The sequence below is a fragment of the Arachis hypogaea genome, chromosome 13 (assembly GCF_003086295.3).
Source record: "Arachis hypogaea cultivar Tifrunner chromosome 13, arahy.Tifrunner.gnm2.J5K5, whole genome shotgun sequence".
Lineage (NCBI taxonomy): Eukaryota > Viridiplantae > Streptophyta > Magnoliopsida > Fabales > Fabaceae > Arachis > Arachis hypogaea.
The window spans coordinates 387,186-398,753 of record NC_092048.1 but is presented as its reverse complement, the minus strand read 5'-3'; the positions used below and the strand labels follow the sequence as shown (position 1 = coordinate 398,753).

Here is an 11,568-nt window from a genome sequence, read left to right as displayed (position 1 = left end):
TAGCAAATTATTCTTTTAACTCTGAAACATTAATATAATTAATAAAAAATTAAAATTTATTTAATTAACAAAAAAATGTGACACTCCTTATTTACTAAGGAGCATTTATGGGCATCCAAAAAGCCAGAATCCATCCTATGACAAAATCATCACTGCACAATGAGCATAAATCACAAATATTTTTGCAATATAAGTCCCTCTCAATAGTGGCCTTTCAATGAATAAGGTAACTAAATTGAACTCTGGGTATAGATAGTTCTGGTAATATACTCAGTCAATATATTATTGTCTTGCAAATTCACAAATATGTATATGTAAAAACTTATTAAATATTTACTAATAATAATACAACTGAAAAAGGGGTACCTAAAAGGAATTAGTTTGAGGTACGTTACAAGAACCAAAAAATTACAGAGGGATGCCGCATCATTCAGTAAATAACATTTCTTTTCAGCTGTGAAAGCATGATCATCAGATATTTTTAGCTCAGACTATGATTTGGTACAACATTAGCATCAATGAACTCAGAGAGAAGGCCTAGAGAAGTTAATCAACCTGCCAGATGAATAGCAATAACTACCATATTAATTTCAATAAATAAAAGAAAATAAACCTCCAATCTCATGTTTGTAGGACAAAGTAGCCCCTTGCCATTGAAAATTGACAAATTCGTCCATCAACATTCCCTGATTAGATCCTTCAACATTATGGAAAAGTTAACATTTTAATCCTTCCATACATGCATAGATTTTGTATCGAAAGACTAATTCGACACCCTTTTTAAGAATGGTTTAGGGTTGAATTTTCATTTTCAAACTCTGAGGAACAATTTTACCATAGCCTCAACTGCAGATTTATGTTTATGTTAGTACTACAAGAAACTAGAGGAAATTTACCTGTGGTATATTTAATTTATTTTGTATTCATTGATACGCATCCATTTGGTGCACGACCATTTATCACCCTTAATCACTGGACAACCACCTAGAAAAAATTGTTGTATAGAAACAAAGAAGCTTGTAGTTGTTAGTTTATCTTCTACAAAAGAGAAAGCTTGTTGATAAAACTAGCAGCTCAATAATACTTGGAATTAATTGCATTTTATCCTCTGAACTTTGTTGATTTACAAATCAACCTTCCAAACTTCCTTAATGTGACAATTTTCTAACAAAAGTTGAATAACATGAAAAGTTCAGGGAAGGCATTTCCAGATAACCAAAAGTTCAAACGGGTATATATAGTGCACTTATTTTGAGCAAAATCCACATTTAGGAAAGTTTAAGGAATTGATTTGCACATTAGGGACTAAAGTAAACATAGGATAAATTTAAGGGAATAAAGTGTAATTAACCATAATAATTAATCCTTACAATGATGACCGTGATGATAACAAGAGAAACTAACCATGCAAACTTGATGGGTCTAAAGTTGCATCAGGCTTCATGCTCCAAAAAAGCAAAGCATCCCCCCTCTTCGGCTTAATTGAAAGACCTTTCTTTCCACACTCGGAAAGCTCATTCCACCATGGCACAGAGCTGATATTTCCCTTGGCAGCTGGGAACACAGTCTCACCCCCTTCTTCAACATCTGAGCTGTATCATGAGAACCAAAAAGCATGCAGCTTTAACATCTGTCTTCATATCCATGAAGAATTGAAGTTAATCAGCAACTAAATTCACTTACAGGTACATCAGTACTGTCGCTATACGCTGGCCCCCGTTCTGTGTGTTAAATTCATCCAAAAAGTAGTCATAATGAGGCTCATACTTTTGTCCAACTTCATAGTGGAGAACTTGAAGTCCTTCACCCTGCTCTGTATAATATGAAACATTGTTTATGTTATGGTTTCTTCAAGCACACCAATGAAGAATAACATTAATTTTAGCACCACAGTCCAGATAGAGGGACACAAAACATGTGGGAGTGGTAGAGTCTAGAGCTAATACACATATGTTATTTTAAGTAAAATCAAATCATTGATTTAATTTCACCAAACAATGAAAAATCATACAAAAAAGGAGGTCATAGATGAGAATACATACCTATAGGTATAAAAGTAAAATCAGCAATTCTCTTCTCTATATTCCTCACAACTTTATCACGTCCTCTGGCTAGAAAAGTACCAGAGCTTGTCCTTACTCTGAACGAAAAAAGGAATTTGTTCAAATAAGGTTCAGCATCGGAGAGTGTCAAGGGAAACATAAACAAGAAACGGATATTTATTTTCGATATCTAACCTGCTGTCTTTACTCTTCCCAGTTGTACTATCTACAACGGATGACTTATGCATATTTGGCTTGGCTATATTGATTAGATATTCACATTCTGCTTTGGTCTGCTCAGATTAATCAGCTAAGTTTCAGTACTTGGAAAGTGTATAGATTGCAATAGTGTATTACATTACATTAATACTACAATAGAGCATGCACCTTAGACAATAATTTAACACAGTATAGACACATTATGCCAAAAGTCAAAGGTAGATTCAGATTCCAGAAATAACATCTTGATGAGTTATAATCACTCATATATTGCAGAAGTGATTTTTGAATCTGATTTTACACTCCCCTACTAAACAACAATAAACAAAAACCTTCCATCAACCATTACATTCATCTCTTACATGGATCGATACCAATTCATTTACACGCATTTTCATTGATCTCAATCTTATGCTAACATAAACAAAATTGTGTTCCTTTAATCCACACTGATTTTTCCGAAAAGCTACTATTTCAGCTTCTACCAACCAAAAAAAAAAAATCTCAAAACTAGCATTTTGAAAAATCCTAATTATTTTTTAATTTGATCCTAATCATATATGAAAATCGTTTTTTTTTTCAGTATAAAAAGTAATTTTAGAGGTAAAAAATAAGCTGAAACAAATTACAAAATACAAATGCAAGTTAGTTCTTTATCCCTCAAAATCTAAAATTGGCATCAAGTCAACTCAGTCCCCAATCCATATATAAACATCAAACTACTGAAGTGATAGCTTGAATCGCCAACTTGGTTAGTCGAATGGTCATCTCACTTGTTCACTCAAGTAATGGTGGAGAATTCAAATCTCGTCTTATACACGCAATAATAATTGACCAATATAAAATCTTTAAATGTAGCTCAGATCCGCGGCTCACCAAGGACTGAGATATTATGAGAAATAACAAAAAAGTTGACCGCCAAAAAAAAAGAGAAAGTTTTTGTGGACTAACCAGAAAATTATGATAGATAAAAGCACGAGGCTCCCAAGAAACTACTTCAATCCAGTGTTCTCCATTGCCATCGTCGTCTTCGCCTCTGCAATCAGAACAGAAAACAGAGAAAGCGAACAAGTTTGAAAACGAAACGATGAAGATGAATTGGAAGGAGCGGTAGCTAGCTATGATGATTACGTACGTGTGGAGAGTGTTATGAGCGATGTGAGTGAGGTCGTTGGGTTTTGAAACGTGGTGGTTTGAGGCGGTTGGAATGGAGAGGATTCCGAGCGCCAGAAGGATCAAAACAAGGAATGTGAAGATGAGGAGTGAGGTGAGGATCATGGAGGAGGACGACGTCGTTTTGCGAGCAGGCTGAAACCTCGAGTACCTTGGCTTCGCCATTATTATTATTGAGAGAGAGAGCTGAGAAGTATGTAAGATCTGGAAATGAAGGCGCGTGGTGTTTTATATTTGTATGTAGAGAGAGAAAGATGAGAAAGTAGAGGGAAGGTGGAGAATTTTCAAATGATTTTCGTTGACAATGTGACTGAGAGAGAGAGAGATTTTGATGAGAATGTGATTCTGTGTGCTTTCATCCTTGGGTTTCTCTGACTCTGGGGGTGGTATGATTATTGATGAATAATGATGAGTGATTACTTGTCAGATTGTTATTCTTTTTGGTACGTGTTACTATGTTACTGTCACTATTATACCAAGTTCAAGAGAAAAGCCTCTACTAAATTGCTATAATTGAGACACCAAATTGCTATAATTTTTTAATGGATTTTGTTATATATATACTAAAATTAGTTATTGATATATATATATATATATTAAAATATAAATATATATTAAAAATAAAAAGAAAATTTAGTAGATTAGTATTTTTATTAAAATTTGGTCAGCATTTAATTATAAAAAAGAAAGTGAGTAATTTTACGGAAATGGATCCTCTCTATTTTTTTTTAACATTTGAGAGAATAAAGTGTGATCTTTCACCTTTAATTTTATAAGTGGGACCAAAATTAAATAGAAGAGAGAGAACAATAAAGGGTGAGATCCTACACTGGAGAAACTAGAGAGGATCCAGTTTTTTTTTCCACTAGAGAGGATCCATTCCCTGAAATTCTATACCATTAGATGTAATTCTACATCATTAAAAATACTAATGATGGTTAATTGATGGCCATAAATTACGAAACTTACTGATCCCCTAGCATTCCTTAAAAATGAATTAAACTATATATGTATTTATATATAAATACATTGATAGCTGATTTTAATAATTAATTTTGATATACGATAATACGAATAGTATTTTTGTTTTTTAATTGTTACCAGAATATATTATTTTTAACTATTAATTAGCTATCAATATTTAAAAATATAGGTTAAAATATATTTTTAAATTATTAGATTAAAAAAATTAAATTGATTTATAGAGTATAAAGATCCAACCTAACCTTGTCCATTTTTACAATAGACAAAGCTCCCTTGTCTAAAAAAAAGACATTTCAGTTTTTAACATTTTTATTTTAAGATAATACGATCTATTTGTTAAAAAATCTATTTCATTTTGTGAGAAATTTATTCGTATACTAAAATCAGTTACTAATGTATTTATATATAAATATATGTGTAGTTTAATTTACTTTTAATATATATTTATATTCTAATATATATTTTATACTAATAGTTAATAATTGATTTTAGTGTACACATAGTATAATCACACATTCAATGAACTTCTTTAATTAAAATTAATAATTTTGAGTAGATAGATATTTAATCATGTTTGACTCAAGTAAATTGTAATTAATGAGATAACATATATTAAACCATGGGTTATTACAATAATAGTACATAAAATTGTTTAAAAATACTATTTGTGCACTAAAATTAATTTTTAAAATTAGTTATTATATATTTGTATATAAATATATATAATTTAATTTATTTTTAATATGTATTTTATATTTAATATATATTTTATACTAAAGATTAAATTTAATGACTAATTTTAGTATATATCTATTTTAATTTAAAAAATTTTATACTAACATCACAAGTCATAACATTAACAATAGATATGATATAAAAAACAAAAATGTTATGGGTATGTTAAAAATTAACCACTAAATTTATTACCATGTATTTATATAAAAATATATTTTTTAAATTTATTTTTAATGTGTATTTTATATTTTAATATATATTCTATATAGTAACTAATTTTTTTGTGTATATATAGCGCATATATATATAACTTTTGATAGATAAAAAAATCATTAAAATTGAATTTAATTTAAACAAATATAACCATATCATGAATACATAAAAAATTAGTCACGAATTTAATTAATTATACAATAAATAAATAAATAAATATATATATATATATATATATATTAAAAATGAGTTAAATAATATATGTGTATAAGATAAGGTAGCTGATTTTAATTTAAAATCAAAGTTTATATTTAGAATAGGGAAAGAACCGACCGGATTGCATTACAAATAAACTTCATTTTCTTAATCTCAAACAAGTGCTGCATTGAATGATAAAATTACGAGATCACGATTTTAAAATTATAGTCAAATTATTTATAACAAACATTAAAACGTAATTAAATTCCATAGACTCAAATCAAATTCGAATTGAATTTCAATAAATACTCAAGATAAATAAGATATTGAAAGTCAAATGAACTTTTAATTTGTAACATTTAAAGCAAATAATTCCATTTACAAATCAAAATCAATCCTTTAGGGAAAAAAAATTCAATGATATATATACTTCTTTATCTTTTCCTGATGCATGTGCTCCTTCTCTGTTCTTCCCAACTCTTTGAAAATTCCCAATAAATCTATATAGTACGCCACCATCCCTTGATTAATGTCAACCAAATTATTTCTTAATAATCCATCCCTATTCAGTTTCTAATTAGCAAATATTCAAAAATTCAAATATCACTTTCAATTACTCCAAAAATTCTCTATATACATGCCTTATTAATTCTTATCTATATCTCTTGCATAATCATTAACCCAAAAAAAAAAAAAAAAACTCTTGAAATTCTCAAAATCTGTGTTAGTGTCAAAATTCTGTAGCCACTCTTCATGATGATGGAGAAAATTTCCAAATTGAAGAACAAGTTGTTCAAGTTTTTTCTTACACAACCTGTAGTAGCTTCAATGGCCCTTCAAAATCCAACAATGAGTCCCAACAATAGTGTATCCAAAAGGGGTTGTAGATCACACCATGGATTCAAGGTTTCAATAGTTCCAAAGGAAGTTAGAAGAAAGCATAGGAGTGCAAGCTTTAGGTCAAATAATGAACCATCATCTCCTAAGGTATCATGCATGGGAGAAGTTAAGTGCAAGAAGAAGAGAATGGCCCTCAAACAGAAAAGGGTTGAAGAGACTATTATAACCAAAAGGAATGATGATGTTCCATGTGAAGAAAAGAAGGGCAAGGTTCTTCTTTGGATCTTCAAGGGTCAAAAGCAAAGTGGTGGGAATAAAGGGTTTGTGTTAGAAGAGAAGGCACAAGAAAATTCACAGGTAATAGCAGCACCATCATTGGGTGCCATGAAGAAGTTTAAAAGTGGTAGAGGGTCACTGAGTGATTTTGATGTTACAATTACTAAAAGGTGTTAATATATATATATGTGTGTGTGTGTGTGTGTGTGTGTGTCAACTTTATTACAATTATCCTTGAAGTTAAATGCTATCATGGGTTTTTATGATATTTCTGATTGCCAGATGCAAAGTTTATTGAAAAAGAAAATGTTGATACTTGTTTAGTATAATTTTATAGGTCTGTAGAGTGGAATTTGGTTTGAAAAACATTATAGGGGCTTGATTCAGAGGTTTAGTTGAATCACTTTGAGTTGCAGAATTTCATCTTTAAAGTGTTTTTAGTTGTTTATTGCAGCCTTAACTTTCAAGCAAGTTTTGGTTTGGACTTTTGTAACTAAGTGATATGCACTTGATCAAGCAAATATAAGCTTCAACTAAAACTTTCATGTGAGATCTGAGAACAAAAGCTCAACTATAAAACTAACATTCATAAAAATGTTAAAGCTAGGCATGTAAATTGTTGTTATTTTGTAAATTATTCCAGTAATCAGCTTGGAAAAGAATCACATAAAAGTGCTAGCATACACTGTTTTCCACTAAAATGGAATCCCAATGAATGCTAGCTTCTTTCCCCATGATCCTATCTAAACTTAGCAGAGTTTCAAATATTTGTGTTGTAAATGCGTGTGTTTCATCATTTACCCCAAATTTTTGGTGACCTGATTCAAGCTCCACAGAACTATACCCAATTGGCTTCTTGATTTCTTTCTCCTTGATTACTTTCCTCACTCTAGCTGCATCCTCCCATCTTCCTGCATCTTCATACATCTGTGCTAGAATCACATAGCGCCCCGCATTGTTGGGGTCCAAAACTAACAATTTCTCTGCGGCAAATTCAGCAAGCTCCATGTTTTTGTGTATTCTAGAAGCACCGAGTAAGGCACCGTAAACATTCTTCCCCGGTTGAATAGGCATAGTTTGGATAATCTCCAATGCTTTATTCAAATCCCCAGCTCTGCCTAATAGATCCACAATGCAAGCATAATGCGCCTCGCTTTTCTTGACACCATAGGTTTCCATGGACTGAAAAAGGTGCCAGCCTTGTTCGAGCAAACCTGCATGACTGCAAGCAGATAACAAGCACAAAAATAAAACACCATCCGGCTTCACGCTTGACTCAACTAATTGCTGAAACATGCTGAGTGCTTCCTCCGCAAGACCATGCATTCCATAGCATCTAATTATAGCATTCCACACAATGACATTTCTATCAGAAACCCGGTCAAAGATTGCTCTTGCCATGCGAATGTAGCCACAATTCGAGTACAATGATATAAGACCACTAGCTATAGCAGCATCAAGATTCATCCCTATCTTGACAATATAAGAATGAATCCAATATCCGGCTTGAACATCCGCAGCCTGAGCAAATGCAGGGAGAATAGTCACAAAGGTGGCATTATCTGGAGCACTGATATCACCATCCCTCAACATGTCATAGAACAGCAAGATTGCATCATCCACATATCCATTTGTGGCATACCCTGAGATCATTGAATTCCAACTAACAATGTCGCGTTGAGGCATCTTATCAAACACTCTTCTAGACACTTCAACTTCCTGACACTTCGCATAAAACGCAATGAGGCCATTGGCAACGAACAAGTCCAAGTCCAACCCACACTTCACAACATGCCCATGAATCACTCTACCCTTATGGAAATCCCTCTCAGCAGCACATGCCTTGAGTGCAAAAGGATAAGTATAGCGATTCGGGGTGGTGCCACTCGTGTGCATCTCATCATAAACCTTTATGGCCTCAACAAAAGGACCCATGTTGGCATATCCCTTGATGAGCACGTTCCAACAGAAAACATCTCTTTCGGACAAAGTGTCAAACACCTTGCGTGCATATTCAAGGTTGGAGCTTAATTGGGTATACCTGTCTACTAGCTTAGTTGTGACAAATGGGTTTTGTTCGTGGCCATTAACAACAATCTGCGCATGCGTCTGTTTTATGCAATTGGTGGTTTTACAAAGGTTCAAGAGGTCTGTGTAAGAGAAAGATTCTTTTTTGTGAGGTTTTGGGACCAAAAATTGTTGAACTCTACGAGACACGCCATGCATTTCTTTGCTATGTCTTCAAAAGAGAATAATGTATATATGCTACACCATTTGAGAAAGCAAGAGGTTTGTCAACAAAATCAAGCCATGAAAATAGGAACTTTGGTATTGGAATAGTTATGGAATATGTAGCACTGCAGAGAACAATAGTTTGAATATTTAAATAAATTATAAAAAAAAAAAAAAACATATTCCTTTAATCCTTTCAGACTTTCAGTAACGATTGAGGTTGGTCATAATTATTTCCAATTATTTTTTAAAAAAAATATTAATTCACTTTGTTGATAACTTGAAATTTTTTCCCATTTGAAGGTTAAAACACCCTTTGATCTGATGTGCAGCATGTGCCATTGAGCAACCAAAAGTAATGAACCTTGTGAAAATTTCTGTTCACATGATGAGCAATATATAATGTTCATACCATTCTCTTGAAATCACATAGAAATGCTCTTACATAAGTATCTCAAAGTGACAAAAATATTGACATGAATATATTCCAAGGAACAACCTTACATCATTTTAAGAGGGAAAAAAAGTTACATTTAAATTAGTGATTTATGACAGTTTGTGCCAGCAAATATCCTACGAAAGTTAACTTGCTGGATTGTTGAGATGGTTGGCCTGAAACTGTCTTAGAAGCAGCAGTGACTGATGATAAAGATTGAGATCGATCCCATCAACGTTTCTACCGACACGAGCCTGCAAAACTCCCTGCACCAAGAAACAAAGAACAACATTCTCAATCGCGCATTCTATGGTGAATGTGTTCAATGTGCTGATCCATTTTTAAGAAGAGCATACCTCATTATTCTCGGATCGGATTTGAAGCTCACCAATGAATTGGTAGATAGAACCAACTTTGAAGGTAAGATCCCTCAGATGTTCGGTATTAACTTTCAAGAAATCACTACCATCAACGATTGTTGCTAAGGCTGTCTCTAATGTGTATTCCTGCAACCTGTAGGAAGCTTAAAATATGTTAACGAACGATTATTTGCTACCATCATTGCCGGTGGTGAGATTTTAAAGTATATACAAAATGTTAATCATACATCAATTTTTTATTAATCCAAAAATAATGCTACATTACTCACATCCTCAAATTTGATGCTACACAAATAACCAAGGCAAAATAGTTTTAGGAACAAGAGATCCAGGATCAATGAAACTATGGCAAAACTCAAATGGCATGGAATTTTAACATCATCTGAAATATTTCCTGTCATTACTATGGTGAAAATTCCCACAAGAAGTACAATTAGAGTTGCACCACTCACTTTCCGGTTACTCTGAGCGACGCTCCTTGCTTGAAAAATGGCGACGAATGGTTTAGCTCTTGCAAAGTAACCAATGCACCAGATTTTATTTCAATCTGAGCCATCAAGCTATACCTCTAACCAAACTAAGCTTCAAGTTGTACCTGCAAAATTTGAGAAAGCAATATCTATTATGACATTCAACAAAGCACAAATCCATGTTAATGATCAAGTTACTATAGCAGAAATACCCCTGAGAAACTACAAATTGCAGCACATATTAACAGAGAAAACAGATTAATTTCAATTTTCAAGATAAACAAGAAAAATAATCTATTGAATACAGAAAAATATCACAGCTTCTTTCCACCATTTTTTTTTAATTGCTTTAAGTTCTTAATTGAAAAATCCTATGCAATTGACAAATCCAGGAACTCATTGATCAAACACTAAATCAACTTCCAAACACAAATCACACTATTAACTCTGCGTTGACAAGTAAAAATATGATTTTTCTTTTCATAACATCTACTTAGTAAACAAAAATCAAGTAAGAAATGAAGCAAATGTTGAGAGGGGAAACCTGAATTATAGCTCCAGTTGAACAGAGCAGAGCTTCAGGCGGCGGCGGCGGTGAAAACAGACGCAGTCACGGCGGCAGAGGGTGGAGAAAAAGTGGGCTTAGGGTTGAGTGGAGTGCGTACGAAGAGAAGCAAAAATGAAACGAATTTGTACGAATTTCAGAATACAGAGGGTGTGAGAGTTGAGAAATTCAAAAACTTTAGATGACTATTAACCCTTCTTTTGTGCTTTAGGTACAATTGAGCTTCCATAGCTAAGAAAGTAAGAAACATTGAAAGTCCATTAGCCATTACTCTTTCTCTCTTTTTTTTTTTTTTTTATTTATAATTAAAAAAATCCTTGTTAAATATAATTTATTCCAATGTATCTATGTATTTTTAGAAACGATAAATATTGTTAAATATGGCTTTTTTTAATTTATAATTAATTTTTTTTTGAAAAAGTCATGCTTGTTATTTATGTATTTTTATGTACTGTTTGTAGATCTATATACTATTTTCTAAACAATGATATGAATTAAAAGTGGATTTTTGAAAAAACTTGAGTGGAATTCGCTGGAGGTTAGGCAAATTTATAGAGTTCGTCAAGGATTAGGCAAACTTGCCAATTTTTATAGAATTCACCGGATCCGACGAATTTGCTTAAATACAAAAAAAAAAAATCGCATTTTAAGAATTAAAGTCCAAAAATAATATTTGAAAAAATATGAATTTTTTATTTTATTATTAAAAAAATTCCCTTGTTTTTTAATTATTTTAAATTTAAATTCCATGTAAACAACTACGTTACACAAAAGAACAAATGAACAATCATAAAATAAATTAAAT

The 11,568-nt window shown here is 32.1% G+C and overlaps 4 protein-coding genes across 5 annotated transcripts; 1 reads left to right on the top strand and 3 right to left on the bottom strand.

Moving 5' to 3' along the window:
* Positions 1-256: 256 nt before the first annotated feature.
* LOC112736203 (probable prolyl 4-hydroxylase 10) lies at positions 257-3,856 on the bottom strand. 2 transcript variants are annotated; one of them, XM_025785558.3, is made up of 8 exons: positions 3,397-3,856; positions 3,213-3,297; positions 2,238-2,335; positions 2,043-2,140; positions 1,684-1,813; positions 1,405-1,592; positions 897-984; positions 257-555 (listed from the first exon to the last, which is right to left on the bottom strand). In XM_025785558.3, the coding sequence occupies exons 1-7, from the start codon at positions 3,597-3,599 to the stop codon at positions 908-910; spliced, it is 879 nt and encodes a 292-aa protein (XP_025641343.1). In that variant the 5' UTR covers positions 3,600-3,856; the 3' UTR covers positions 257-555; positions 897-907. The 2 variants fall into 2 exon arrangements, with proteins under 2 accessions (XP_025641343.1, XP_025641344.1); XM_025785559.3 differs by having other exon boundaries at positions 549-697.
* Positions 3,857-6,392: 2,536 nt separating this feature from the next.
* Positions 6,393-6,857, top strand: LOC112736202 (uncharacterized protein At1g76070). The gene has a single exon (XM_025785556.3). The coding sequence runs from the start codon at positions 6,393-6,395 to the stop codon at positions 6,855-6,857; it is 465 nt and encodes a 154-aa protein (XP_025641341.2).
* Positions 6,858-7,242: 385 nt separating this feature from the next.
* LOC112736201 (pentatricopeptide repeat-containing protein At3g24000, mitochondrial-like) lies at positions 7,243-9,084 on the bottom strand. Its single transcript, XM_025785555.3, has one exon. The coding sequence runs from the start codon at positions 8,904-8,906 to the stop codon at positions 7,356-7,358; it is 1,551 nt and encodes a 516-aa protein (XP_025641340.1). The 5' UTR covers positions 8,907-9,084; the 3' UTR covers positions 7,243-7,355.
* Positions 9,085-9,298: 214 nt separating this feature from the next.
* On the bottom strand, positions 9,299-11,085 carry LOC112736200 (CST complex subunit TEN1). Its single transcript, XM_025785554.3, has 4 exons — positions 10,743-11,085; positions 10,181-10,323; positions 9,705-9,861; positions 9,299-9,614 (listed from the first exon to the last, which is right to left on the bottom strand). The coding sequence occupies exons 2-4, from the start codon at positions 10,282-10,284 to the stop codon at positions 9,495-9,497; spliced, it is 381 nt and encodes a 126-aa protein (XP_025641339.1). The 5' UTR covers positions 10,285-10,323; positions 10,743-11,085; the 3' UTR covers positions 9,299-9,494.
* Between the last annotated feature and the right edge of the window lie 483 nt (positions 11,086-11,568).

Coding starts and splice junctions, on each gene's coding strand:
- LOC112736201 (XM_025785555.3), bottom strand. CDS start 8,906: ATGCATGGCGTGTCTCGTAGAGTTCAACAATTTTTGGTCCCAAAACCT.
- LOC112736202 (XM_025785556.3), top strand. CDS start 6,393: ATGGCCCTTCAAAATCCAACAATGAGTCCCAACAATAGTGTATCCAAA.
- LOC112736203 (XM_025785558.3), bottom strand. CDS start 3,599: ATGGCGAAGCCAAGGTACTCGAGGTTTCAGCCTGCTCGCAAAACGACG. Junction 2,336..3,212: donor TTATCTATCATAATTTTCTG/GTTAGTCCACAA, acceptor TAATCTGAGCAG/ACCAAAGCAGAATGTGAATA. Junction 1,593..1,683: donor GCGACAGTACTGATGTACCT/GTAAGTGAATTT, acceptor CTCATGATACAG/CTCAGATGTTGAAGAAGGGG.
- LOC112736200 (XM_025785554.3), bottom strand. CDS start 10,284: ATGGCTCAGATTGAAATAAAATCTGGTGCATTGGTTACTTTGCAAGAG. Junction 9,862..10,180: donor TCGCTCAGAGTAACCGGAAA/GTGAGTGGTGCA, acceptor AGCTTCCTACAG/GTTGCAGGAATACACATTAG. Junction 9,615..9,704: donor TCCGATCCGAGAATAATGAG/GTATGCTCTTCT, acceptor TTCTTGGTGCAG/GGAGTTTTGCAGGCTCGTGT.